General features: G+C 52.0%; 1 protein-coding gene across 1 annotated transcript; it reads right to left on the bottom strand.

Annotated features, from left to right (window-relative positions):
- Positions 1 to 592: 592 nt before the first annotated feature.
- Positions 593 to 25,563, bottom strand: LOC128587303 (myosin-6). Its single transcript, XM_053593310.1, has 38 exons — positions 25,506 to 25,563; positions 24,731 to 24,943; positions 23,398 to 23,541; positions 23,000 to 23,156; positions 22,880 to 22,907; positions 22,490 to 22,601; positions 22,100 to 22,192; positions 21,409 to 21,472; positions 21,089 to 21,187; positions 20,407 to 20,510; positions 20,175 to 20,313; positions 18,455 to 18,723; positions 18,008 to 18,178; positions 16,120 to 16,429; positions 15,358 to 15,428; positions 14,987 to 15,074; positions 14,792 to 14,909; positions 14,544 to 14,667; positions 14,138 to 14,274; positions 12,700 to 12,955; positions 12,297 to 12,539; positions 11,984 to 12,160; positions 11,467 to 11,612; positions 11,131 to 11,221; positions 8,327 to 8,716; positions 7,882 to 8,008; positions 7,677 to 7,795; positions 7,233 to 7,429; positions 6,525 to 6,708; positions 6,171 to 6,336; positions 5,943 to 6,067; positions 4,470 to 4,778; positions 3,977 to 4,180; positions 2,973 to 3,098; positions 2,489 to 2,764; positions 1,258 to 1,353; positions 1,002 to 1,136; positions 593 to 669 (listed from the first exon to the last, which is right to left on the bottom strand). Exons 2-38 carry the CDS (start codon positions 24,929 to 24,931, stop codon positions 646 to 648), a joined length of 5,820 nt encoding a protein of 1,939 aa, XP_053449285.1. The 5' UTR covers positions 24,932 to 24,943; positions 25,506 to 25,563; the 3' UTR covers positions 593 to 645.

Genomic DNA, 25,563 nt, shown 5'->3' with positions numbered 1-25,563 from the left:
GAATGGTGGTGGCTTAGTATCAGCTGGCCCCAATGTCAGGCTGCCCTCATGGTGAGGGGCTGACCTGCAGAAGCTAGGGTCAGACCTCTGGGGATGACAGGGAGGGGTTACTTCCACAGGGCTGACTACAGCAAGATTGCTCCCACCACCTTTCCTCACACCTTCATCCCCACCACCCACAGCCAGCTCCAAGCCCCTCCTAGCATCAGTGAGAATTCATTTGGAAAGAGTAGCTATCCCAGGGCACCTTTAACCTCTGCAACCTGAGAGGTGAGTGGCTAGATTGGGTGTCAGCTTTAGCTCCTACCATCTAGAATGGGCTCAACAATTTAGTGCTTTTGTTTTCTGCACTTAAGAAATTTCTCCCCCTCCTTCCTGTGTGATCAACTGAGCAGAACTGGGTCTCGTGGCTGTGCCACCTCAGGCAGGACTCCTCACTTCTCTGGGCCTCAGTCTGCTTCTCTACAGCTGTGGGATGTCCTTGCTGCTGCAGCTCTGACACGGCGACTGGGGCCTCTTGTTTCTCAGGCCACCAACACTCGTTACTCTAAGATGGACTGCTGGTGGGAAGGACAGAGGGACTCAGGCAAAGTCTGACACTCACATTTATTATAGGTTAGCAAGGGTGAGGTTCCGGAGGCAGCATCACTCCTCATCATGCATTTTTTGCTGAGAAAGGAATAAGAGGTGTGAGGGGACAACTGGCGAGGGGAAGAAAAACTGTGGGGGAGTAATCCTAGGGCCTTCAGGGAGATGCCCTCGAAGGGGGGTTAGGATTCTGGGGATCTTGGGTTCCCATGTTAGGGGTACTTATGGTTTAAGGGGTGGGACTGAGGCTTTTTGCAGAGGGGGCTATTTTGAGCAGGAGGGTGGATACCCATGTTATGGGTGCCGTGGGACCCTCAGGGCTCCCCACATGTAGAACAAGGAGTGCCCACCCTGAGGGGTGCTCATGCCAAGGTAATGCTGCTGTGGGGGCAGAGCCCAGGGGAGGAACCCACCTTGCCGCCAATATCGCGGCTCTTGGCCCGCAGCTTGTTGACCTGGGACTCAGCGATGTCGGCCCGCTCCTCTGCCTCATCCAGCTCATGCTGTACCTTGCGGAACTTGGACAGGTTGGTGTTGGCCTGCTCCTCCTGTGGGGTGGGGGGATGGTGTGAGGGTGGGAGCCTGGGTTCTCAGCCTCCCAGCCTGGGTGACCAGCTTCCCCATGCCCCCTCCACACCCCCAGGCCTAGTCCCCAGCAAGATTACTCACCGCCTCCTCGGCCTGGCGCTTGTAGGCCTTGACCTTCAGCTGCAGCTTGTCTACCAGGTCCTGCAGCCGCAGCAGGTTCTTCTTATCCTCTTCCGTCTGGGGTAGGTGGGCAGTAAGAAACCAGTTTTGGGAGAGGAGCAAGCACATTCACCTTTTTCCTTCCTCCCCTGTGGTTCCATTCTTCTTCTCAGACCTAACTGCCCCACACTCCAGTGGCTCAGGTCAAAGAGGTGGTGGGGAAGATTTCATCTCTGTCTCTACTTGTAGGTCAAAGGGCAACACAAGTTCTCAGGGATTCACCATGTGAGTAGGGCTGCTGTCCTAAAGCTGGAGTGGGGAGAGGGGCCCAGAACCCATTGGTATTCCCTGTGGTAATGTAGAGGCACCAGGTCTGTCCCAGCTCCGATCTGGTGGAGAAACTCCAGTCTGGAGCAATGGTGCTGCTCTTGGCTAGTGGTTCTGGAGTGACCAAGAGAGGAATAATGAAGAATGCAGAGAGAAGGTTGTATTGTCATAGTCCGGGTTATCCTACTCTATCAGAGCTCAGTGTTCTGATAGATTGTAGTGGGCCAGAATTCAGGCACCAGGATCATAGGCTCCGATGCCACTTGATCATTCCTATCTCTATCTCTTTGCATGTGCTAGAATGCCATTGCCACTTTTGTCTGCAATAAACATGGGGTTCTACATGTGCAATCTCTTTCCTATGGCTCTGGTGTCCATTTGTCAAATGGACTGATGACTGAGACCAAAGTCTCCTTTGTTTTTCCTTTTCAGGCACACTGAAAATAATAAGCCAAGGGCAAAAGCTCTGAGCTATGTTGATGGAGGTCTGAGGACATTCTGGAATCTTCTAAGGCTTTCTCTTCATGTCCTAGAAGGTCCATGGAAAATCTCTGACTTTTTTTTCTACCACCTGACTCTGATCCCTAAAGTGCCACAGTGTACCTCTTTATCAGGCTGGTAGAAAGGGAAAAGACCCTTGGGACTATTTGGAAGCCTTCATGGTAGCGCTTTGAGGTATTAAAAAGCCAGGAGAAAGGCTGGTTAAAAGAACTTTCAGGAAGTAGAAGTAAATTCTCCATTTGCTAGAACGATGCATGGACTTGAGCCAAAATGACTTCAGAGAATGTATAAGATTAATCTACAGACAGCATCTCAAGGAGCAGGTGGCAGGAGGGCTGCCTGGAAGGTGGCACAGCAAGACGGGAGTTGGGGGCAGGAGCCACACCTGGTAGGTGAGCTCCTTGATGCGCCGCTCGCTCTTCCTCATGCCCTTGACCGACTCCGCATTGCGCTTCTGCTCCACCTCCAGCTCGTTCTCCAGCTCCCGCACCCGCGCCTCCAGCTTCTGCAGCTGCTTCTTGCCACCCTTGAGGGCGATCTGCTCGGCCTCGTCCAGCCGGTGCTGCAGGTCCTTAATGGTCTGCTCCATGTTCTTCTTCATGCGCTCCAGGTGGGCACTTGTGTCCTGCTCCTTCTTCAGCTCCTCAGCCATCATGGCGGCCTGTGGGCAGGGCAGAGGTGTCAAGGAACAAGGGCCCATCCTGGTCTCTTTCCCCCAAAGGTCTCTTCTCTCCTCTCTGGGTGTTTGTTCTCTCAGACCCTCAAGCCTACAGAACTGCAAAGTCAACTTGGTGTTACAGCATGGTGGCCTTGCCTGGATGCAGGAACTTATTTGTTTTAGGGAAAGGAGAAGGGGGCTGGTCACTCACATCCGTGATGGCCTTCTTGGCCTTCTCTTCAGCATTCCTGCACTCCTGCAGAGCCTCCTCCACCTCTGACTGGAGCTGGGTCAGATCCAATTCCATTTTCTTCTTCTGGTTGATGAGGCTGGTGTTCTAGAAATGAATAGAGAAAACAATCAAATACCTATTTTGCTTTGTTACCTGATTCCACACCTTTTTCCAGAGGGAATTAAAGATGGTCATTTTTATAGACAACAAGCCCTGCTTTTAGGATGTTCCTTGTTTTGCACCTGATTTCCTTTTTTCCTATGAAAATGGCTATGTTCTAAACATTTTATCTATAATTACTCAGCTCTGAAGTAAGACCTCAAAGAGCAAAAGGTCTGCACTTCTGCTCCTGAACTCTTTAGTAACATGTTTATGTTGAAGTAAGATAATATTCCTAGAAAAATGGAAACAACATTCTTACTAGGACCATATTCTGGAAGTGACTATAGTTACAGCAAGAATGTGGTGGGGTGAAGAAGAGGGGACAAGGTCAGAAGATGATATCATACCCACACATACTAGATTACAGAACAAATGTCCATAGCAATAGATGGGCACAAAAAGTCATTGCAGAGTAAAACTGAAAACACTGTGGGTGGGATTGCAGAAAAATGGTCTTCTATTCAGAATTTGGTTTACAAGCAGTACAGTTATACTTCTTTAAACCCTCAAACTTTGATCTTTACAGACCAAGCTGGAGGTAGTCTTTAGATCAAGGATATTAAATAACAGGATGCATTCCACTACTCCCAGATTTGTAGCTTTGGCAGGCATCACCAATCAATCATGACACTCTTTACTTTTAAGTCTTGATCTCTTTCTCAAGATAGTGGTTCTAGCAGCGACTACTAACAAATGTGAGTTGGCCCTAGCGATGAAAAGATTTGTGACCCCCGTTAGATATGCTCACTTAGAACATCTGGTTTCTACAAATGTCCTGGGCACTGACACTCAGCAGGTTTCCACACGGCAGCCCCCCTCACCTGGGAGTGCAGCAGCTGCACCCGCTCGCTGGTCTCAATCAGCTCCTGCTCCGCCAGCTTCCGAGATCGCTCCGTCTGCTCCACCACCGCACGCAGCTCCTCCAGCTCAGCCTGCAGCAGGTTGTTGCGCCGCTCCACAATCGCGATGTTCTCCTTCAAGTCGTCATTGGCACGGACTGCATCATCCAACTGGATCTGGGTGTCCTGAGAACCAGGAGGGTGGGCATGAGGTAGGGCGCTGGCCTCAGTGCCCTTCCCAAGGCAAGGCCGTTAGGTGGAGCTGGCTGTGGTGGACAGCCCATTGTGCTGGCTCGGTGGAGGGAGGATGGGGGGGGGAGGAGCCTGGAGCCCGGAGCCGGGGGAGGTCTCTGCAATGACCCAGGGGTGTGAGGAACCCAGTGCCTCTGATAGGTCACAGCCAGTACACCAGGCCACATGGGGTCCAAGGCCCTCTGGGGGAGGTGAGCGGCCGTTTCCAGGCATCTCCATATACCTTTAGCAAGCTCTGGAGGCTCTTGACTTGCTTCTGGGCCTCGGCAGCTATGCGGTTGGCGTGGCTGAGTTGGATCTCCATCTCGTTGAGGTCACCTTCCATCTTCTTCTTCACCCGCAGGGCCTCGTTGCGGCTCCGCGTCTCCGCGTCCAGGGAGGTCTGCAGCGAGTCCACCACCCGCAGATGGTTGCGCTTGGCCTGCTCCATCTCCTCATCCTTCTCTGCCAGCTTGCGCTCGATCTCTGCCTTGATCTGGTTGAACTCCAGCTGGGCCCGGAGGATCTTGCCCTCCTCATGCTCCAGGGAGGCCTGGAGGATGGGAAGAGGGGGTCAGGGCAGACAGTCAGGGCACAGGGCAGGGTGTCAGAGGGAGGCTGAGAGGATGCAGGTGTCAGCCAGGACTAAGGCCCTGAAAAGCAGAGCAGGGAAGAGATGGGGTGGTGGGACCTGCACCCCATACCCGTCTAAGTGCAGCAGGGGAGGCAGTGTTAGACTCCCTGGGCTTCCTCTGTCAAGGAAAGGGTTTGGACCCTTCAGCACTAACATTGTATAAGGTCTTGACCCATCTAAAATATTATAGAAAAAGGGAAGATCTTCAGAACCACAAATTTAAAATTTTTTATTTGTTTCCTAGTCTCTCAACTTTTTGTTAGAGAAGTTAGAATCCTCCAAATTCAGGGCTATTCTCAGGTGCTTAAAAATAAATGGTAACAATAACTGGCCTGTATTAAGTGCTTAATGTGTTACCTCATTCGATCTTCATAATAACCATGCACAAAATCCTATGAGGTATATAAAATTAATTTCATTTTACAGATGAGAAAAGTGAGGCAGAGAGAGGTAAGGGATCTCGCTAATGACACATTGAAGGTCCTTTAGCTGAGTTTCAAACTCAGGTCTGTTTGACTTGGAAGCCCACACTCCTACCCACTGTCTGAGGAGTTAATATAAGGGCTAGAGTCTGACTTTAAAAACCTGGCGCGGGGGCTTGGCACCTAGTGCTAGGCACATACACCGGAGCTGGCAGGTTCAAACCCAGCCCGGACCTGCCAAACAACAATGACAACTATAACCAAAAAATAGCTGGGCGTTGTGGTGGGAGCCTGTAGTCCCAGCTACTTGGGAGGCTGAGGCAAGAGAATCGCTTAACCTCAAGAGTTTGAGGTTGTTGTGAGCTGTGATGTGACAGCACTCTACCGAGGGTGACATAGTGAGACTGTCTCAAAAAAACAAAAACAAAAACAAAAAAACACAGAAACCTGGTGTGGGGAAAGAACCTTCTAGCCTATAATCAGACTGTGACATTTTCCTTTTCTCAGACCTTGGATTTGAAGGTAGTCATGGGTAGTGGGTTGATGATATTTGATGACAAAGAATATAGAACTTATAGATTTCATCTTGGGGTTGGGACCATGCCCAGTTGAGGGTGACAGTGGTAGACTTGGGAGGATGCCAGAGGTGCCAGGCCCTCACCTCGGCCTCTTCCAGGGCGGACTGCAGCTCCAGCTTCTCTGCCTCCAGCTGTTTGCGGACCTTCTCCAGCTCATGCACATTCTTCCCTCCTTCTCCCAGCTGCTCAGTCAGGTCTGAGATTTCCTCTGGATATCAGAGGGCCAGAAGCTCAAAGCCTGTATCTTCCCTGCCCCAAAATGGGCCTCCCTGCCACCAGCCCTTCCCTGGCCTCTCAGGCCTCCTGCGCACCCTGAAGGTTCTTGTTCTCCCGCTTGAAGGTCTCCAGGTGCTCCAGGGACTCCTCATAGGCGTTCTTGAGCTTGAAGAGCTCGGTGCTGAGGGAGCGCGCCTCCTTCTGTGAGGACTCCAGCTCCGACTGTGACTCTTCGTGTTTCTGCTTCCACTCGGCCAGGATCTGCCCAGGGACCAGACTCACTGTGCAGCAGCCCAGCCCCAGCCCCTCCTGTAGGGGCTGTCCCAGGTGTTCCCCATGCCCCCAAGGCACAGCCCTCCTACCCCACCCCAAAGAGGACAGTTCTGGCCTCCCACTGAGGTCCCTCCACCAGCCCTGCACACTGGCTGCAGCCCCTACCCACAGCCCACCTTGTCGAAGTTCCTCTGCTTCTTGTCCAAGGCTGCAGCGGCAGCATTGGAGCGCTCCACGTCCACCATCAGGTCCTCGATCTCATTCTGCAGCCGGTGCTTGGTCTTCTCCAGCGATGAGCACTTGGCATTGACGGCCTCCACGGCCTCCTCGGCATCCTGGAGCCGCTGTGCCAGCTTCTTCCTGCCCGGGGCGTGTGGGGAGTGTGTGTGATTCTACTTGGCAGCAGTGGGGGCTGGGTTGATCCCCTTCTCCCTCAACTGCCAACTAGGAAGACCCACCTCCTCCCCATAACCCTCTGATACACTAGAAGCCCAGCCCTGAGGGGGCCAAGGCTGCTAGTCCTAGAACAGAGTCCACCAGCATCAGCTGCCCAGTTGTCCTCACTGCATGCAGTGGCATCGAGATGGCAGATTCCTCCGCTCTCCCATGCAAGGCTCATCGATGGTAGCTCCTCTGACCAACAAGCTTTTTGCTCGTCTTATACGTGAGCATCAGGTATAACCCGGGCCAAAAGCTCGCCTGTCACAGGAAGTGGGTTGGGGCCAGCCAGGGTTCACAGAGTGCAGGATCCAGGGTCACTTTCAGTACGTCTGTTGCCCACCACATCTCTCCCACTGCTTCCCATGACAGCTTTGCCTGTCCCCACCACAGATCCTCTTGTTCCTTCCTTTCTTAGAATTGGTATGGGCCCATATGGAGCTCACTTGGCCTCCTCAAGCTCCTCGGTCCTCTGGATGGCATCCGTCTCATATTTGGTCCTCCACTGGGCCACCTCTGAGTTGGCCTTGGACAGGACACGCTGTAGCTCAGCCTTGGCTTCTGTTTCCTCCTCATACTGCTCCCGTAGCAGGTCGCAGTCATGCCGGGCTGACTGCAGTGCATGGGCCAGGGCGTTCTTTGCCTGGGGGGAAGTAGACACCAAGAGGTAGGAGGGAATCCCTGCCCTCTCCATTATCTAGATCCCCCTTACAAATAAGGAAAGAGGCATTACATAACTTTTCAGTGACACTTAGCTGCAGAGCAGAAGAACCTAATTTAGAGGGTCTTTCCCTTTAAGGCCTCTCTCCAGCTCCTGGCCCCATGTCTGTCCAGTTCACTGATCCAGAGCTGCCATGGAGCCCAGACCACTGCCCCCAGCTGGGCCTCACCTTAACCTCCTCCTCCAGCTGCCTCTTGAGGTCCTCCAGCTGCTGAGTGTAGGAGAGCTTCCCTCGGGTCAGCTGGGAGATCAGTGCCTCCTTTTCCTCCAGTTGCCGAGATAGCTCTCCTGGGGGTAGAATAAAGGGCTCATAGGCTATGGAAGGAGCAATTGATGCCCTACTGGGCAGGCAAGGGCTGGGTAGGGGCACCCACCGTTTTCAGTCTGCAGCTTGGACTGCTGGGTGGTGAAGTCATGGAGGGAGCGTTGGGCCTCTTCCAGCTTCAAGCGGTACTCATTGGCCTGGTCTTCCAGTGTCCGAGATACCTTCTCCAGGTTTGCCTTCAGGCAGCAAGGGACATGGAAGGGTGAGTATGGAGGAAGGAAGAGATGGCTGAGTTGGGGAGGGCACAGAGGGCAGGAGGGTGACCAGGCAAGGCAGGAGAGTGCAATCCCAGGAGGGATGTGAATTAAAGAAGGCAGGAAGGTGAAGAAATAAATGTGAGTGAGGGACAGGGAGAGGGTAGGGTAGAGAGAGAGAGACCAAGCAGTGATGAAGGGAGTGAGAATGACAAGGGAGAAGGCGGGTAGGGAGAGAAAGTGTAGGGAATGTGCCACTGGGTGGAGGAAGAGGACAAGGGGAGGTTGAGCTGAGCCTACCTTGGCCTTGATGATCTGCTCCATGTTGGAGGTGACATCGTCCAGCTCCAGCTTGAACTCGCTTTTCTCCTTCTCCAACTTCTGCTTCACCCGCTGCAGGTTGTCAATTTGCTCACCCAGCTCGGCCACGCTGTCAGCGTGCTTCTTGCGCAGGGCAGAGGCCGTGGCCTCGTGCTGCAGTGTGGCCTCCTCCAGGTCCCGCCTCATCTTCTGGAACTCGGCCTCGCGCTTCTTATTCATCTCGATCTGCACGGATGTGGCCCCACCAGCCTCCTCCAGCCTCTCACTGATCTCCTCCAGCTCTCGGGTCAGGTCGGAACGCAGCTTCTCCACCTTGGCCCTGGCTGTGCGCTCAGCTTCCAGCTCTTCCTCCAGCTCCTCAATGCGAGCCTGGGCCAGGCACAAAGGGCTCAGACTCACTGCCTGGACCTCTCTGCTGCAGCTCCCACCCCAGGTCGCTAAAAGCCTCCCAAGCACTCAGGTCCCTCTAGCATAGTGGTTCTTAATTAGTGGCAATTCTGTGCCCCAAGGAAGAGTTGGCAAAGTCTGCAGATTTCTTTTTGTTTTGTTTTGAGACAAAGTCTCTCTCTGTTGCAGCAGGCTAGAGTGCCATGGCATTAGCCTAGCTTACAGCAACCTCAAACTTCTAGGCTCAAGTGATCCTCCTGCCTCAGCCTCCAGAATAGCTGGGACTATAGGCGCCTGCCACAATGCCTGGCTAATTTTTCTATTTTGAATAGAGACATGGTCTCACTTTTGCTCAGGCTGGTCTCAAACTCCTGAGCTCAAGCAATCCTCCTGCCTCGGTGTCTCAGAGTGCTAAGATTATAGGTGTGAGCCACCGTGCCCGGCCTCTGGAGATATATTTAATAGTTATGACTTTGTGGGGAGTTGCTATTGATATCCCATGAACACAGGCCAGAAATGCTGCTAAATATTCTATAATGCACAGGCTATTGATGGGAATTTGGTAGAAATAAAACCTTCAAGGCATTTCCTGAGAGTATCCTAGACCCAGTCTGAGCACCTACAGCCCTGAATCCTGAGAATCTGTGTCCAGAGGAGGATCCTGAGATCCTGTGTAATCATGAATCTGAGTACACAAATTCCTAGGCTCTGCTCTGCTATTCATAATACAGGAAAGTAGGTATTCGTATTTGTTAAAGTAGGTATTCGTATTTCTTTTGTAATTTTCTGGGTTAACCACAAAGTTCAGTCAACCATATTCCTCATTCTCCATGGCTTGCTTTATTTATTTATGCCTAGGGCTGAGTTTCAGTTTGATTGCTCTCTTCCAGGTGAGTGCTAGTAGGGTACCCTCCTTTTCATCATGATCCTCCCTTATTTTTCTGGTCTTAACCTTCATGTAGACTAAATTGGGAAAATTTCCCATCTACCATTTTGATCTGTTATCTAGCTAGCCAGGAGCAAAGGAGAGGATTGGTGGGACTCTTTTCACCTAGGGTTATGGACAGTTTTCATGAATGGTGCTTGTGTGGGTCCTGGCAGCAGGAGAGAGAGGACCATGATGCCTCTGCTCCTAGGATGGAGAGGGTGGGACTTGTGCAAGAGCTTGGGCAGCAAGAGGGAGGAAGCACAGCCCATTGCTAACAATTGGTGTAGATAACAGCACTGTGGTTCTGAGTCCAAGAGGCCAAAGAAGTTGCCCACACCTAGTGTAGAAGGACCCAGTAGTCTAGCTACAAGCCAGAAGAGGCATCCAAGAAGATGGGAGGACAAATTATTATGAAGCAGGCTAGTCCTTGAGCAGCCCCAGAGGAGTAGAATTGTGTTCATATATTACTTTCAGGCTGGGCCATCGACCCAAGTAGTGAGGGAAGTCTAGCTCTTTCTACTAGCCACAGTGTGCCCAAAAAATGAGAGGACAAAGTTCTTCCCCAGTAGCTGAGTGCCCTTCAGCTACAGAAGAAACTGAGTTGCGCTTGGGGTCACTATGTCCAGACCTGCCCATGTAGCTTCTGCAGCTATAAAATGAGTTGACAGTACTTGCCTTATAGGCTTTCAGGGCTCTTCTGACAAACCTGAGACTAAAAGCACATTCAAGTTTGGGTACATTAAAGGTAAGGGAGATTATGGGGTTCATTTTATCTTGTCCTGAAGAGGGAATGAGAAGGCCTTGGGGAAGACAAAAGAATGCCTTCTTACTAGTGGCTGGCTGACTTCTCTAACCTGGACTGTATTAAAATGGCATTACATGGAATTTCCCCAATGACAAAGTAGTTTTGTATACATTGTATACATTATCTCCTCTGGTCCTCTCAGATAGGTATTGTCAGTCCCATTTACAGATGAGAAGGGAATCTGATGATCAGGGAGGATAAATGACTTCCTCAAGGTAGGAGTTGGTTCATACAATGGGTGCCTTATGGGGACTTAGCCTGGGTTAGTGGCTGGGATTACTACCAGAAAGAATATAAACGAGCAACCCAGGGTGTTTCATCCCCCATACAGAGGGCAGAAATATCAAAGGAAGGGTAAGAGGAGAATTGAGCCCCATCATTTGTCCTAGAGCAGAAAGTCAATGAGGCAGAACATACCTCAGGGAGAGAGGCCTTTTTAGTAGGTATCATTTCTACCCTGCCCCAAATAGTTTTGCTAAAATAATACATTCTTGCTTTACTGAGGAATGCTGGTATTCCTGAGTGCCTATAAATCAGGGACGGTTTGGTCTATGGCGATAGACTTGGAGTTCCAGACATTTCTCAGAAGCTTGAGCAGCTCCACAGCCTCAGCCACCTCAGGGCCACTGAGCTCCCTGTTGGCTGCTCTGGGAAGGAAGTCACCTGGTTTTCCTTCAGTTTCTTCTGCAGCTGAAGGGCCAATGCCTGCTCATCCTCAATCTTACTGTTCTGCTGACTGATGTCAAACTCTTTCCTGGCGAGGAAGGGAGGGGGTTGAGATGACAAGTGGTCCTTCTTCTGGGCACATTTTCTTCTTTTGTCTTAATGTGCCAGAACAAGTTCCCGCTCCCTGGCTCAGAGAGTGAAGTGAGAGGGCTGTGATTGCCTCAATCCCAATGTGCCCAAGGCCACCATCACCACTGGAAGCACAGCACCATGTGCTCCATCCACCAGGCCAGATACCTCCCTTTACCACTCCTGGACACCACAGGCTCCTACTTCTTGAGCTTTTCTTCCAGCTGCTGCTTGTCATTCTCCAGGTCCATGATGCTCTCCTGGGTCAGCTTCAGGTCACCCTCCAGCTTCCGCTTCGCTCGCTCCAGGTCCATGCGTACCTTCTTCTCCTGCTCCAGGGATCCCTCCAGCTGATGGAGACAAGAAAATGAGCAAAATGTGGAAAACATGAAATCCACAGTATATGCTCTTCTGCTTCCTTCTTAACTTGAAGTCCAGTGAGACTGAAACTCAAACTAGCAGAGAAACCCTCCACCCTCAGTGTATGGGGCCAGCACCCTACTCACTGAGCCACAGGCGCCACCTGAAGTGTGGTTCTTTTTTTTTTGTGTGTGTGTGTGTGTTTCTCTCTTTTACACTTTTCTTTCTTTTTTTTTATTGTTGGGGATTCATTGAGGGTACAATAAGCCAGGTTACACTGATTGCAATTGTTAGGTAAAGTCCCTCTTGCAATCATGTCTTGCCCCCATGAAGTGTGTGAAGTGTGGTTCTTACTACTCACATCATCCACCTGCTGTTCCAGCTTGACCTTAGACTTGGTCAGGGTGTTGACTTTGTCTTCCTCGACCTGAAGGTCATCCAGGGCCTGCTGGTGGGCCTCTTGCAGAGCCTTTTTCTCCTTGGTCAGTTTGGCAATGATCTCATCTAGTCCAGCCATCTCCTCTGTCAGGTTCTTCACCTGCCAAGCAAGAACCCCACCCCCTTTGGGGTCAAAGGTCATCATTCTAGACACCTTCATATCAAGGACCAGGACCACACCCTGGTCTAAGAATCCTGGGGAGTCCTGGGCTAGAGCCAGAGGGAGCTGCCCTCACCTTGTTCTCTGTTGCATGCTTCTCTTTCTCCACCTTGGCCAGCGTCAGCTCCAGGTCATCAATGTCCTTCTTGAGCTCAGAGCACTCATCTTCCAGCTTGCGCTTCTTGGCAGTGAGCTCAGCGTTCATCTCTTCCTCATCCTCCAGCCTCTCATTCATCTCTTTCACCTTGGCTTCCAGCTGGATCTTGTTCTTGATCAGCTGGTCACAGCGCTCCTCAGCATCATTGAGATTGTCTTGTTCCTGGAAGAAGAGAATAAGGAGGAAGTGGAAGATTAAAGAGAGGAGAGACCCAGCATCTTAAAGAGAGTGGTGCTCCTAGACTCCCAGTCCCTGGTTGTGAGATGGGCTATAATCTAGGGGAGGGTAGTGGAGAGCTGAAGAGATAATCACATGGCCTCACCGCCTGCACTTGGAGCTGCAGGTCATTCTTCTCCTGCAGCAGGGACACCATCTTCTCCTCCAGCTCCTTGCGGCGAGCCTCAGACTTTTCCAGAGACTCTTTGATGCGCCCGAATTCTTCCTTCATGGTGGCCATCTCCTTCTCCGTCTCTGCGCTCTTCAGCAGCGGCTTGATCTTGAAGTAGAGCTTCATCCAGGGCCAATTTTTGACCCCCATGAAGGCCCGAATATTCCACTGAATTATTAGCAGGGCATCCCTAAAAGGAAACATGAAGGCAGGGAGGGACATTGTGTAAGAGCACTTCCCAATCACGGGCCCAACTGCACTTGGCTTCCCCCATCTAAGCAAGTTTGTCGGCACTAGGAGCCCCATCTCCTAGCCTTACCCGCTGCATGCACTCCTACCCCAAACATCACTGAACATAGAGTTGCTCTATAGGTATTTATTAATTAACCATGTCAATGAAAGGAAACTTTATATCTTCCCTACATATAAAATATCTCCTGTTTGGTGTTTCTATTCTCATAAGAACCTCAATATGTCAAAAATTATGTTGCGTTTTACATATAGGAATGCCTATAATATATATGTACGTCATGAAACATGGATACAAAATGGCTATCCATGAACTCACTATCCAGAATAAGATCTAGAACACTACCACCCACTGGGTCTACCTGTAGCTCCTCCCTGGACCCATCTCTGATCCCTCCCACCAAAAGCAGCCACTACTCTGAATCTTGTTTTTCCTTTCCTTACATTTTTTTTTTAAAACCTTTTAACCACATATGTATGTATCTCTAAAAATGTATTACTGGTTTTTATTATCTCCGAAGTTTACAGAATTACATCATACTGTATGTATCTTTCTCTGAATTGCTTTTGTTCACTCAACAATGTGCCTTTAAGGTTCAAACATATTGAACCATGCAGTTGTGGTTTGCTTTTTTCTTTGCTTTATAATAGTCCACCGAATGCCTATAATAATATTAATTTGTTCCCCTGTGGATGGAAACTTAAGTTGTTTCCAGATCTTTGCTGTTACGACCAATGCTGCTGTGAAGATTCTTCTTCATTTCAAGGTGCACATGTATAGGAGTTTCTCTATAGGAATGTACTCAGGAGTGAAACTGAAAGTACATAATTGTTCAAGTTTAAAAGGTAATGATAAATTGTTTTTCAAAGATCTCTTAACTTTTGTCTATCTAGTGTTTTAAAATGGTATCTCACTGGAATCACAATTTGCATATCCCTATAGGGAATTTTCTTTTTAAAAAGAATTCCAAATGATTCCAGTGTGGTAAAATAACTTTCCCAGGCCAGCTAATAAGTGGTACAGCCTGGAACTGAAGCCAGATCTTCCGACCCACAGTAGCTAGTACTGCTTGTTTGCTTAACTTACATCTCTGGGGGAACTCTCCCTGCCACCCTGCCTTACCTGCGTTCCACAATCTTCTTGAACTCAAGACGCATGAGCTGGCCTCGGGACTGGGCCTGGATGCGCGTGATGATGCGGCTCAGCCTCTCATCCCGCATCTCCTCCAGCAGCCCCAGCAGCCCCGCCTTAAAGAACACCTGCAGGAAAGGTGTGTGTTGGGCCTGGCTAGGCAGGGGTGGCACAGGCATGTTAGGAAAGGTGACTATTAGCAAAGGATTGGAGGGAGGCGGTGCATGGCAGTGGGAGCTGGGGTGAGCAGAGTGGTGCTGGATGTCCCCTTGTGGGTGTGGCAGGTGGGTCAGAGATTTTGCCAAGATGACTGGTGAAAGGAAAGGAGTCCTGAGGTGAGGAATCAGTGGACAAGAGATGTATCTCTCCAACTGATTTGTCCCCTTCCTTTCCTCACCTTGGTGTGGCCGAACTTGTACTGGTTGTGGTCAATATCCAGGGAGCCCAGTAGCTTCTCTGCCCCCTTCCTGCTGTCAATGAACTGCCCTTCGGGGATGGCCGCTGGGTTCAGGATGCGATACCTGGGGAGTGAAGTGTCCTCCATCACCCACGCTCTGCACTGGTCTCTGCCCATAGGATTCCAGGGCTCCAGCAAACTCCCTTTCCCTTCTCAGAGCCCAGGCTCTGGGGAAGCCCCATACCCACCTCTGCCGGAAGTCCCCGTAGAGGATGCGGTTGGGGAAGCCCTTCCTGCAGATGCGGATGCCCTCTAAGACGCCATTGCAGCGCAGCTGGTGCATGACCAGGGGGTTGTCCATCACCCCTGCGGGGGGAGGGGGTCAGCCTTAGGGTAAGTGATTCCAGGCATCCTCCCCAGACTGTGGCCTCCCCCCAGCTCACCTGGAGCCTTCCGTTCATTGGGGATGATGCAGCGCACAAAGTGAGGGTGGGTAGTTCTCAGGTTGGTCATCAGCTTGTTCAGATTCTCCTGGGGGGTGGATGAAGATGGGGTGTTAGGAGCCACAAGGACTATCCCTTAGGTCACTAAGCCCTGGACCCCAGCCACCCCGTCACCAGAACCATCAAAGGGCTTGGCACATAACTTATAATGTGAGTTCAGGCTTACGTAGAAGCTACACACCAAAGCATGATCACAAAGCTCTGGCTTCTTTTCTTCCCAAACCCACAGCATCAGGACAAGGTGAAGCAGGGAAATGGTCCAGCCAGGCGTGCCCCCCACAGGTGTTCTGGGTTCTCCGGGCCCTGCTTACCCGGTGGAGAGCTGACACTGTCTGGAAGGATGAGCCCTTTTTTTTGCCTCCTTTGCCTTTACCACTATCCCCTAAAAACAAGAGAAGAAATAACGAACAGGAGCTTGGTAACAGAGAAGCCATCAGGCAAAGGCAGGGTTCTGCTGCTCAGTAGCTGTGTGACTTAGGCAAGTGATTCTCCAAGTCTCAGTTTCCCATGAGGATGGTAGTAAAATCTGTGATGAGGATTAGATACGATGAAGGTGCAAGGTGGCTCAAGGGGTGCTGGCTGCACGATAGGCACTGAAAGGGCACTGGTGCCCCTCCCTCCCTCTTCTAGCTCCACCACCTATTCTTCTGCCTTTCCACTTTCTACTTTTCTTCTCATCCTTTATCCTCTTCATTTCAATCCACACCCTTCTCCTCCTTCTCTGAATTAGAGGCTTATTTGTTCAGGGGTCCTCTCAATGTTTATCGGGCACTCCTGTGGGCACCGCTCCTTGCTGAGCGCCCTGTAGTGAGACAGGAGTCCCTCTCACCAGCCTCCAATTGCTCGTGGTCTTGAGCAAACACCACTATTTGTAGCACAAAGTGGAAAATGGCAGCTACAGAGGGAATGCTGTGGTGTCTCATGATTCACACCCTCTGGGACAAGAGTCAGGAGCTGGGTTGACTCCTGGGCTCTCCTGCCTGCCTCTGGAGTCATGTGCTTTGAAGCAGCAGGACCCTGTCCCTGAGCACCCCCAGAAGTCTCCTGGCCCAGGGTAGGGGCTGTCCCCTTACCAGCATCAGCGGAAGCATAGGTGGAGAAGAGAGTGGCCATGAGTTTGAGGGAGGACTTCTGGTACAAGCCCACCACCGTCTCATTGAGAGGATCTTTGTTCTTTTCCAGCCAGCCCAGGATGTTGTAGTCCACAGTGCCAGCATAGTGCACTAAGGAGAAGTGAGCTTCCGGCTTTCCCTTGATATTTCGTGGCTTCTGGAAGTTATTGGACTTGCCCAGGTGGTTGTCATACAACTTGGCCTTAAAGGTCATGTCGGTGGCCTTGGGGAACATGCACTCCTCCTCCAGGATGGACATGATGCCCATGGGCTGAGTGCAGGGTGAGAGATAGAGACAGGATCACTGAGTGCACCCTCAGGCTCCCAGTCCCACACCCTGGCAGACAAAAGACTCTGCAGCCCAATATTGGCAGGCCAAAGGGAGCCTATACCTCTTACCCCCAGAGAGGAAGCCAATCTTTCTGAAATGAGCCTAAATCCAATTAAGTCTAGGTCTGGCTTATTTCTGCCCTAGTGGTTCTAATCACCCCTTGAGGTTCTCAAGGCCTCACAACACAGCTCCTTCTTCCTAATGGCTCACTGCCCCCAGAAGCACCAGGGCAGACACAGATGTGTGTCAGAGGCACCAGACTGCAGAGGCAGGCCAGGTGCCTGTCTATATGACTCTTGTAGCAATTTTCCAAAGGATGGTTAGAAGGACCCAGGTTCTGGCCAGGCGAGGTGGCTCATACCTGTAATCCTAGCACTTGGGAAGCTGAGGTGGGTAGATTGCCTGAGCTCATGAGTTCGATATCAACCTGAACAAGAAAGAGACCCTGTCTCTAAAAAATAGCCGGGTGCCACAGTGGGGTACCTGTAGTCCCAACTACTGGGAGGCTGAGGCAAGAGAATTGCTCGAACCCAACAGTTTGAGGTTGCTGTGAGCTAAGATGCCACAGCAGTCTACCAAGGATGACCAAGTGAGACTCTGTCTCAAAAAACAAGAAAAAGAAAAAAGAAGGACCAAGATTCTACACACCACTCTGCACTTCAGATAATGAGGTGTGGGGCAGGATATATTTTTTTTAGAGGCAGTTTCACTTTGTTGCCCTCAGTAGAGTGCTGTGGCGTCACAGCTCACAGCAACCTCCAGCTTTTGGGCTTAGGTGATTCTCCTGCCTCAGACTGTGGGACAGGATTTTTCTTGGGGCAGGAATCCTTTTGAGAATTTGATGAAGCCAAAGACCGTCTCTCCAGAAAATGCATGTACATGCACACACATATGTACATGTGCTTCTTTTCCATACAGTTTTATATGATTCTGAGGCCTGTGAAAGATGAGACCCTGTTTAAGGATCTCTGAATAATGACTCGAAGCTTGTGGGAAGCTCCTGTGTTCTGAAGGCAGTTGCTGGTGGAGTGAGGGCCTGGACTGTATGCCCTGCCATCACCCTGCCCTCAGCCCATGAGCATCATGTCCATCCTGGAGGAGGAGTGCATCTTAGCTCATCTCTTGTCTCTCCTGAGAAACACCTATAGACAGGGAGGCTGGAGACTGGCTTATTTCTTAACACATAGAAAAGTGAGGGGAAGCCAGCTATCTCTGGTCTCAACTCTCATGAATGATGCTTCTTCTCACAGTCTGTCAGAAGGGCAAAGGTTCCCTCCTTCACTACATTTCACTCATAAGACCCTGACAGGTGACCATAATACAAGGTGCAAGATCCTGGGGAAAGAAGGAAGGGGCCCATCTTGTATCGGCCTGTGACTTCCCAGCGAGTAGAAGCTGGGCCTGAAAAGAGGCTTAGGATTCTGGGGACTCCAGTTTCTTGGGTATAGCAGGGCTGGGGCTGTCTCTTTGTCTGAGATGCCAGAGGAGGAGGCACAGGCAGTGGGGCGGAGGCAGCACCTTCTCGATGAGGTCGATGCAGGCCTGCAAGTCCATGCCGAAGTCGATGAACTCCCACTCGATGCCTTCCTTCTTATACTCCTCCTGCTCCAGCACGAACATGTGGTGGTTGAAGAACTGCTGCAGCTTCTCGTTGGTGAAGTTGATGCAGAGTTGCTCAAAGCTGTTGAACTGCAGGGGAGTGAGGGGACAATCAGGTAGGTGAGGGTGTGCCCAGGGCTGTGCCAGGGTCCCGTGCCCAAACTCAGCTGGGGTGTAACCAGTCCCCTCCTAGGTCAGGGCAGTGGAGGACAACTTCCCCTGGAGATAGGGAAGATGACTGCTTATGTCACCACATGGTCCCCACCACCTTCCTGTGTTGTCCCCCAGCTGGCAGTCAGAAATGGCAGTTGAAGGTGTGAATGTGTGAGGGATGTTCCGCCCACTCCCAGGGCTCCTCCAACTCACATCAAAGATCTCGAAGCCAGCAATGTCCAGGACTCCTATGAAGTACTGGCGTGGCTGCTTGGTCTCCAGGGTGGCGTTGATGCGTGTCACCATCCAGTTGAACATCTTCTCATACACTGACTTGGCCAGTGCCCCAATGGAGTAATACACCTGCTGGACATTCTGCCCCTTGGTGACATATTCATTGCCCACTTTCACCCTAGGGTGACACAGCCCTTTGAGCAGGTCGGCTGAGTTCAGCCCCATGAGGTAGGCAGACTTGTCAGCATCTGGTTGAGAAGGAAAGGAGTGAGTAAGCACCTTGAAGGACCCTGCCCCATGGTCAGGGCCTTTAGGAAGCATCAGGTCCAACCTCCTCCCCTTAAAGAGGAGGAAATCAAGGTCTGAAAGAGCACTAGACTTGCCCATGGTCACACAGCCATCGTGTGTCCTAGTTAGGCAGGAACTCAGGCCCCTTTGTTCCATCCATAGCCTCCAGCCACACTCATGTCCTCTCAGCCATGTCTTTATATCTGCTGGGTGTCTCTAAGATAGGCTTTTCACGAGCATGGCTGTATGTGTCCCCACGTTCACTGTAGCCCTCGCCTCACCAGGGTAAGGATGTGGCTGATGGGACTAGGTGTCCTCTGCTCCCTATCTCCTGTGTTCTCCACCCCGGAATCTAGCCCAAGACTAGCTGTGTTCTGCTTTTCATCCACATGTTGACCAATTTGACTGGCTGGGAAATCAAGGCTCCCAAATATAGTTCTGTGCCTTGTCCCCCATCCCCAGCCATGCAATTTTGCCATCTAACATGTGGGTTTCTCTATTTAGGGGGATTTATTTGGTGTGATTTCAAGAATTTTCTGATAACTGTTGATGTGCTACCATAAAACCCAGGCTGACATTTTGATCTGTATAGACTTGGAGAAGGGGGCCATGAAGGTGGGCCAAGAGGAATGTTCTTGGGCCTCTCTCTAGCACTGTGAGTAAGGGATCCTCAAAGATCCCTCCTTCTCAAGGGATCCTCATAGCAGTCTGCAGAGGACCTAGGAAGGACTGTCACTCCACTGAGCTGGGGAGGAAATTGAGGCCCAGAGCGGCTGACACACTAATGCTCTGAGCTGTGTCCTTGACCCTTTGCCTGCTGCCTCTCAAACAAAACATGGCATAAACCTGTGAGGGGTCACACAAGGGCAGGGCAGGCAAATGCCTTGCACTAATGATGGTGATGTGCAGGGCTAGGGCTGTGCCTCCTGGGAATGGGTGCATCTTGAGCACAGGAGGAAAAACCCCTCACTCTCCTGTGGTCAGGGCAGCTTTGGTGGAGAAGCTGGTGGGACTGTGAGAGGACTCCTGTCTGCCCACCTCTCTCACATCCTTGTTCTTACCCACCCCTCTGCCTCACATGCCTCAGGTCCTCTGGGAGCCAGCCTGAGGAGAAAGCCTGGGGACAGGGCCAGATGGGGTGGAGAGCAAAGCCCGCCCCTGAAAAAAGCCACCTTTCTCTGACCACCTGCTTCTCATATTTCTCCTGCTTTCCTTCAACTTTCTGCACTGTTGGTCCATTATGCAGGTCCACATAATCCTGTTATTAAGCTAACTCCTTAAGAATTGTTGGCAGGTACTACTTTTGGATGCAGCCTGGGAGGCTCAGGGCCTGTGTCCGGCATGACGGGCAAGCAGGCCCTGTTAGCTCAGCCAGCACCTTGGGCCCTTTCAGCACTGCTCCCACCCCCACCTTCGGTGCCATCTGGCTCCGCCTGCTCCTCCCGCTGCTTCTGCTTGAACTTCATGTTTCCGTAGTGCATGATGGCGCCTGTCAGCTTGTACGCGCTAGCTTTCTCCTCCGGAGTAAAGCCCAGCACATCGAAGGCACTCTGGGACAGAATGGGAGGCAAAGAGGGATATTGAAGCAATGGTCCCAGGACCCCCAGGAGCCCTCGTGTTGCCATAGTAGCCCCCTCACTCACATCGGTGGCCATGAGCTCCTCAGAGTCATCGATGGAGGCCACAGACACCTCTCCCTGGGACACGAAGGCATAGTCGTAGGGGTTGTTGGTGACCAGTAGCATGTCTGCGCCAAGCAAGGGGCAGGGCAGGGGCAAGGGGGAAGGCAGAGGGCAGAGAGCATTGGCAGAGGGGTAGGGAGGGGGCAGGGCCAGGAGAAAGGAGGAGAGAGGACAGGGAGCAGATGGAGAAGAAAAGAGTCATTGAGGACCAAGCAGAGGACCCAAAGGAAGGGAGAGAATGGAAGGGGGGCCCGGGAGGGAAGACCTGAGGGGCCCATGAAAAGGGAGAGGGAAGATGGTGGGGAAATGACATGTGGGGGATGAGGAGATCACTAAGGGGAAGAAGAAGCATGCTGCCAAGGGAAGAGTGGACAGAAGAGTGGAGGAGGAAAGTGGGCAAGGGCGCATGGGGGGCAAGAGCAAGGGCAGGTGGGGAAGGAAGGGAGCGTTGGTCCGGCCAAGGGAGGAGGCAGGTAGGAGGGAGACGGGAGGAGGGAGGAGAGAGGGAGGGGGGAGAGAGGAGAGAGAGGGGACGGGTGAACAGGGAGGTGGAGTAGACTGAGGAGGGAAAGGGCCCTTCCCTGCACATGGGGACGCTTTGGGAAGGTAGGGAGGGTGTTTTGAGAGGCCAGGCTAGTCTCACCCAGCAGCTCTGGCTTCTTGTTGGACAGGATCTGGTAGAAGATGTGGTAGTTCCTCTCAGCCTTCAGCTGGAAGATCACTCGGGACTTCTCCAGCAGATCTGAGGTGGGGGGAGCAGAGGAACACAGGTGAGGCAGGAAGAAGAGTAGGGCCAGGAAAAGCGTGGAAATGGAGGGGGCTCCCACAGCCCAGTGGCCAGGGAGAATGTGCAATTTAAAGAAAAAAGAGTGCTAAAGCCAGGAGGCAAATGTGGACAAAGACAGGAGATGGCAGGAAAGATGGGCTAGGGCTTCCTCCCCAACACCCCGTGGTGGTACTCACAGGTCTCTATGTCTGCAGAAGCCAGCTTTCCAGTGGCTCCGAAGTGAATTCTGATGAATTTCCCCTGGGGACAGATGGGACAGAGTGAGGGAAGGGACAGAATGGATTCTTGGCCCTCTACTCATTCTAGCCTAAAATGCCCTGGATGGTTCTGGAAATGTACACAACTGTTTGGTGTCTTAGTTCAGTATTGGTGGAATAGGGGAAAGGATGCCCATCCCCACACACCACCCAGGGTCTCTGGATGGAAACCAGGCCCAGGGTTAACACACACAGAATGCTTTCTGCACCTGACTCGTATGTCATCACATGTGCCCCTCCCACAGATAAGGACGTGGGGCTTGGAGAGGTGTTGGGACTTACTGAACAAGTGGAAATCAAGCCTTTGGCTCCAAAGCCCATGCTCTCTTCCCACTTCCAGCGTGCAAGAGCTTTGGAAATACTCAAGAAAAATCTAAACTATGACCCAAATCAGCTCTGTTAGTTGGCTGTGGAATAGCTGTGTTGACTCTGGGGTCTCTTTTCCTGGAAGCCAGGCTGGTTGGAAGGTTTGGAGTGTGAATGTGTGAACTTGTGTGCATTTGTTGATCTCCCAGAACTACATACAGATCAATCAACCGGGCATAGCATAACAGTGCCCCCTTTCTTGCCAAAACTGGACGAGGCCAGTTGGCAGTGCAAAGGCACTCACAAAACGGGAGGAGTTGTCGTTCCGGACAGTCTTGGCGTTGCCGAAGGCCTCTAGAGCAGGGTTGGCCTGGATGATCTGATCTTCCAAAGTGCCCTGCAACAGGAACAGAACTGTGGGGGGCCACCTCTGTCCACCTGCAGACAGTGATAAAAGGGCAAGAAGGCTGCTCTGGCCCTGAGGCTGGGGCTGGACGAACTGCTAGTGGGTCTGTGGCCCCAAGGACCATGCACAGACCTCACTCAGGGTGTGTGTATCCTACCAGGACAGTCTTCTGCACTGGGCTGACTCTCTGGAGCCCTGCTGTCCCCACTGTTCCACCAGGGAAGGCAGGCTCAGAGTAACCTGGGTCAGCCTGTCCCCTTGCCCCCTGAGCCTTTGGTCCACACATACCTTGTTGGCATTGGCATTGTCCTTCTTGCCACGGTCTCCTATAGCTGCGATGCTGGCAAAGTACTGGATAACACGCTTGGTGTTCACAGTCTTCCCTGCCCCGGATTCTCCGCTGGGGGCCACAGGGACCAATCAGAACTCAGAGTTCCTTCTGATCTCCACATAGAGCTCAGCGCTGCACGCTCCCCTCCCAGGCCTGGCCACAAGCCCCCAGCACTGGACAGGATCTGCCTATCGCCATTCACCATCTGGTATTGCTCTAATGAGACCTCCACACTCACAGCCCCATCGCACCTGCAATCTTAAACCTCTTCTCCCCACTTGCATCCCAAGTGTTAGCCCGGGTGCCCCCAGCCCAGGCCCCTCTGTGCATGGTTGGTGCTCACTCACGTGATGAGGATGGACTGGTTCTCCCGATCTGAAAGGGGAAAGAGGAGAGGTGATGGGTCAGGGATGAGGGCCTGGTGGTTGCTGGGTTGAGGGACACGGGTCAGGGACTGCCCAGCTCACCCGTCAGCATGTATTGATAAGCGTTGTCAGAGATGGAGAAGATGTGGGGCGGGGCCTCGCTCCTCTTCTTGCCCCTGTAGGCGGCCACCACCTCAGCATTGTACACTGGCAGCCACTTGTAGGGGTTGACAGTGACACAGAACAAGCCCGAATATGTCTGGAGCAGGAGACAAGGATGGGCATGAGGTTGGTGGAGAGACCCTGGGGTGGGCCGAAGTGGCAGGTAAGGGTATCCCTGGCCACTCCAGCTGGCTCTCCTCTTCCTGCAGCTGACCAGGGGCAGGGAGTAGAGAGAGGGGATCTGGGTCCCTTAGAAGACTGCCTACCCCCTCTTCTTGGGAGAGTCTCCCCTGCTTACTTTGAACAGGGAGTCCCTGCCGTGTGCAGGAGCCACTCACGTAAATCATCCAGGCTGCATAGCGCTCCTTGAGGTTGTAGAGCACCGCGGGCTCGTGCAGGAAGGTCAGCATGGCCATGTCCTCGATCTTGTCGAACTTGGGTGGGTTCTGCTGCAACAACTGGTCCTCTTTGACAGTCACTGTCTAAAGAGGAAGTGTGGGCAGTAGGATAGGTTGACCATACTCCTACCTTAACCCTTGCCAGCTACATTTGCCAGTCTTGCCCACAGGCCTCCTCCCAGGATACAGGCTGTGACTTGGCCTTGTTCTCCTACTCTTCCCTGAGTGGTGCCCCAGTCCCCACGCCGTAGCTCCCCCAGGACACTTTCCACAGACAATTTACCTGACCACTGTCACACCCACCTTAGAGACTGTCCTAGGTCCCTTTCTGCTGCCAGGTCTCCAGACCCTGGGCCCATAATCATATCCTTCATCCTTGTCTAGGGGCAGAACTGGGAACTGACAGCTCTCAGAACTGTGCACACACAGCAGGAACATTGCCCCAGGATGTCTATTCCTCAAGGCAAAACTCTTACTGGAAAAGCAACTCGCCCATCTATCCTACACTCCCAACTGACCACTGTTGGTGTGGTTTGATTGGCATCAGTCAGTGTGGCCATTAGCCCCTGCCAGCAGGCATTGCAGCATTTTAATAGTGGTGTACGCTGTGGCTCTAATCAACTGAATGATTTATCTGCACAGTGACTGGCTGATGGCAGAGCTGGGGTCAGAATCAAAGACCCAGTAGATTGTGGCCTGTTATTCCGCATCTCAATAGGAGGTAACATTCAGTTGATGGGTCTGAAGAGGCACACAGCTCCGAGCTGCTGCTGGTGACCAGTGGTGATTCTCATGGCTGGCATGAGTGAACCAGGGACCAGGGCTATTGAGTGCTTCACCAGTGGTGGGAGTGGCCCTCAGCTCCAGCGTTCCTGCTTTTGGTGTTATCTGGGTCTAAGAGTTTGCTTTTGGTTTGGATAAAGGGAATTTGAACAAGTGGACCCAGAGAGGAAACTGAGGCACTGAGAGGAAGGATACAAGTACAGGAAGGGGAGCCATTTAATACTGTATGTCTGTGCCCTCTTTATCAACAAGGCTCCTTTGAGAAAAAAAACTGCTGAGGTCCTTCTCCCTCAGCATCCTCTCTGGCAAGGGGCATGCATTCCTGTTGCATCTGTTGAGGTCCACCTGAGAAGGACCAGATCCCTATCTCCTCATGGGAGCACGTCCTGGCATTGCCCCAGCCTTGGCTCTTCTCCAGGCCTCTCAACTCCCTCTGCAAGTGGCCCCTCCCCAGACCTCCTCCCCTGCCCTGGCACTGTGCCCCACGCACCTTGCCATTCTCAGTTTCAGCAGTGACCTTGCCCCCTTCCCGGGACACAATCTTGGCTCTGACAAACTCTTCCTTATCATCAGGCACAAAGCACTCAGTGCGGATGTCAAAAGGCCGGGTCTGGGCCTCCAGACGCTCCTTCTCTGACTTGCGGAGGTACTGAGCTGCCTCCCCGAAGTCAGCCATCTGGGAGTCAGTCATCTTGTCGCTCCTCTGGGACAGAGAGAGGTGGCCCTGTTACTCCTGAGCTGGGCACAGTTTCCAGCGGGTCATCACATTCGCTATATCCCCAGTCCCTGCCCCCCTTCCTCCCCACCAGGTCCTATAGCTCTCCTACCACGCTGTTGCACCCAACACCAGCTGGGGTCCCTTCTCTCCTTCTCAGGGTTCTGCTTCCTTTGCTCCCTAAATGGTACTGAAGGAGGATCTCTGTAAGGCAGCGGTTCCCAACCTGTGGGTTGCAACCCCTTTGTAACAATGAAGATACATCCTGCATATCAGATATTTACATTATGATTCATAACAGAAGCAAAATTATAGTTATGAAGTAGCAACGAAAATAATTTTATGGTTGGGTGTCACCACAACACGAGGAACTGTATTAAAGGGTCGCGGCATTAGGAAGGTTGAGAACCACTTCTGTAAGGGGTTTGCATGTGGAGACATTGGCTGGAGGTTGCTGAGGGGAGGCGCTGAGCGCTCAGAGGAGGGACAGCAGCCCCCTGGCTCCCATGAGAAGTGCGCCCTGTCCAGAGAAAATTGGGGTGGTTCTCACCTGGTTATCTCTTCACAGATAATCCTGGAGAATCCAAAGCACAGGTGGAGCAAGAGGT

Source organism: Nycticebus coucang, chromosome 6, assembly GCF_027406575.1.
Source record: "Nycticebus coucang isolate mNycCou1 chromosome 6, mNycCou1.pri, whole genome shotgun sequence".
Lineage (NCBI taxonomy): Eukaryota > Metazoa > Chordata > Mammalia > Primates > Lorisidae > Nycticebus > Nycticebus coucang.
Note: the sequence above shows the minus strand (reverse complement) of the source record. Positions and strands in the feature narration are given on the sequence as shown.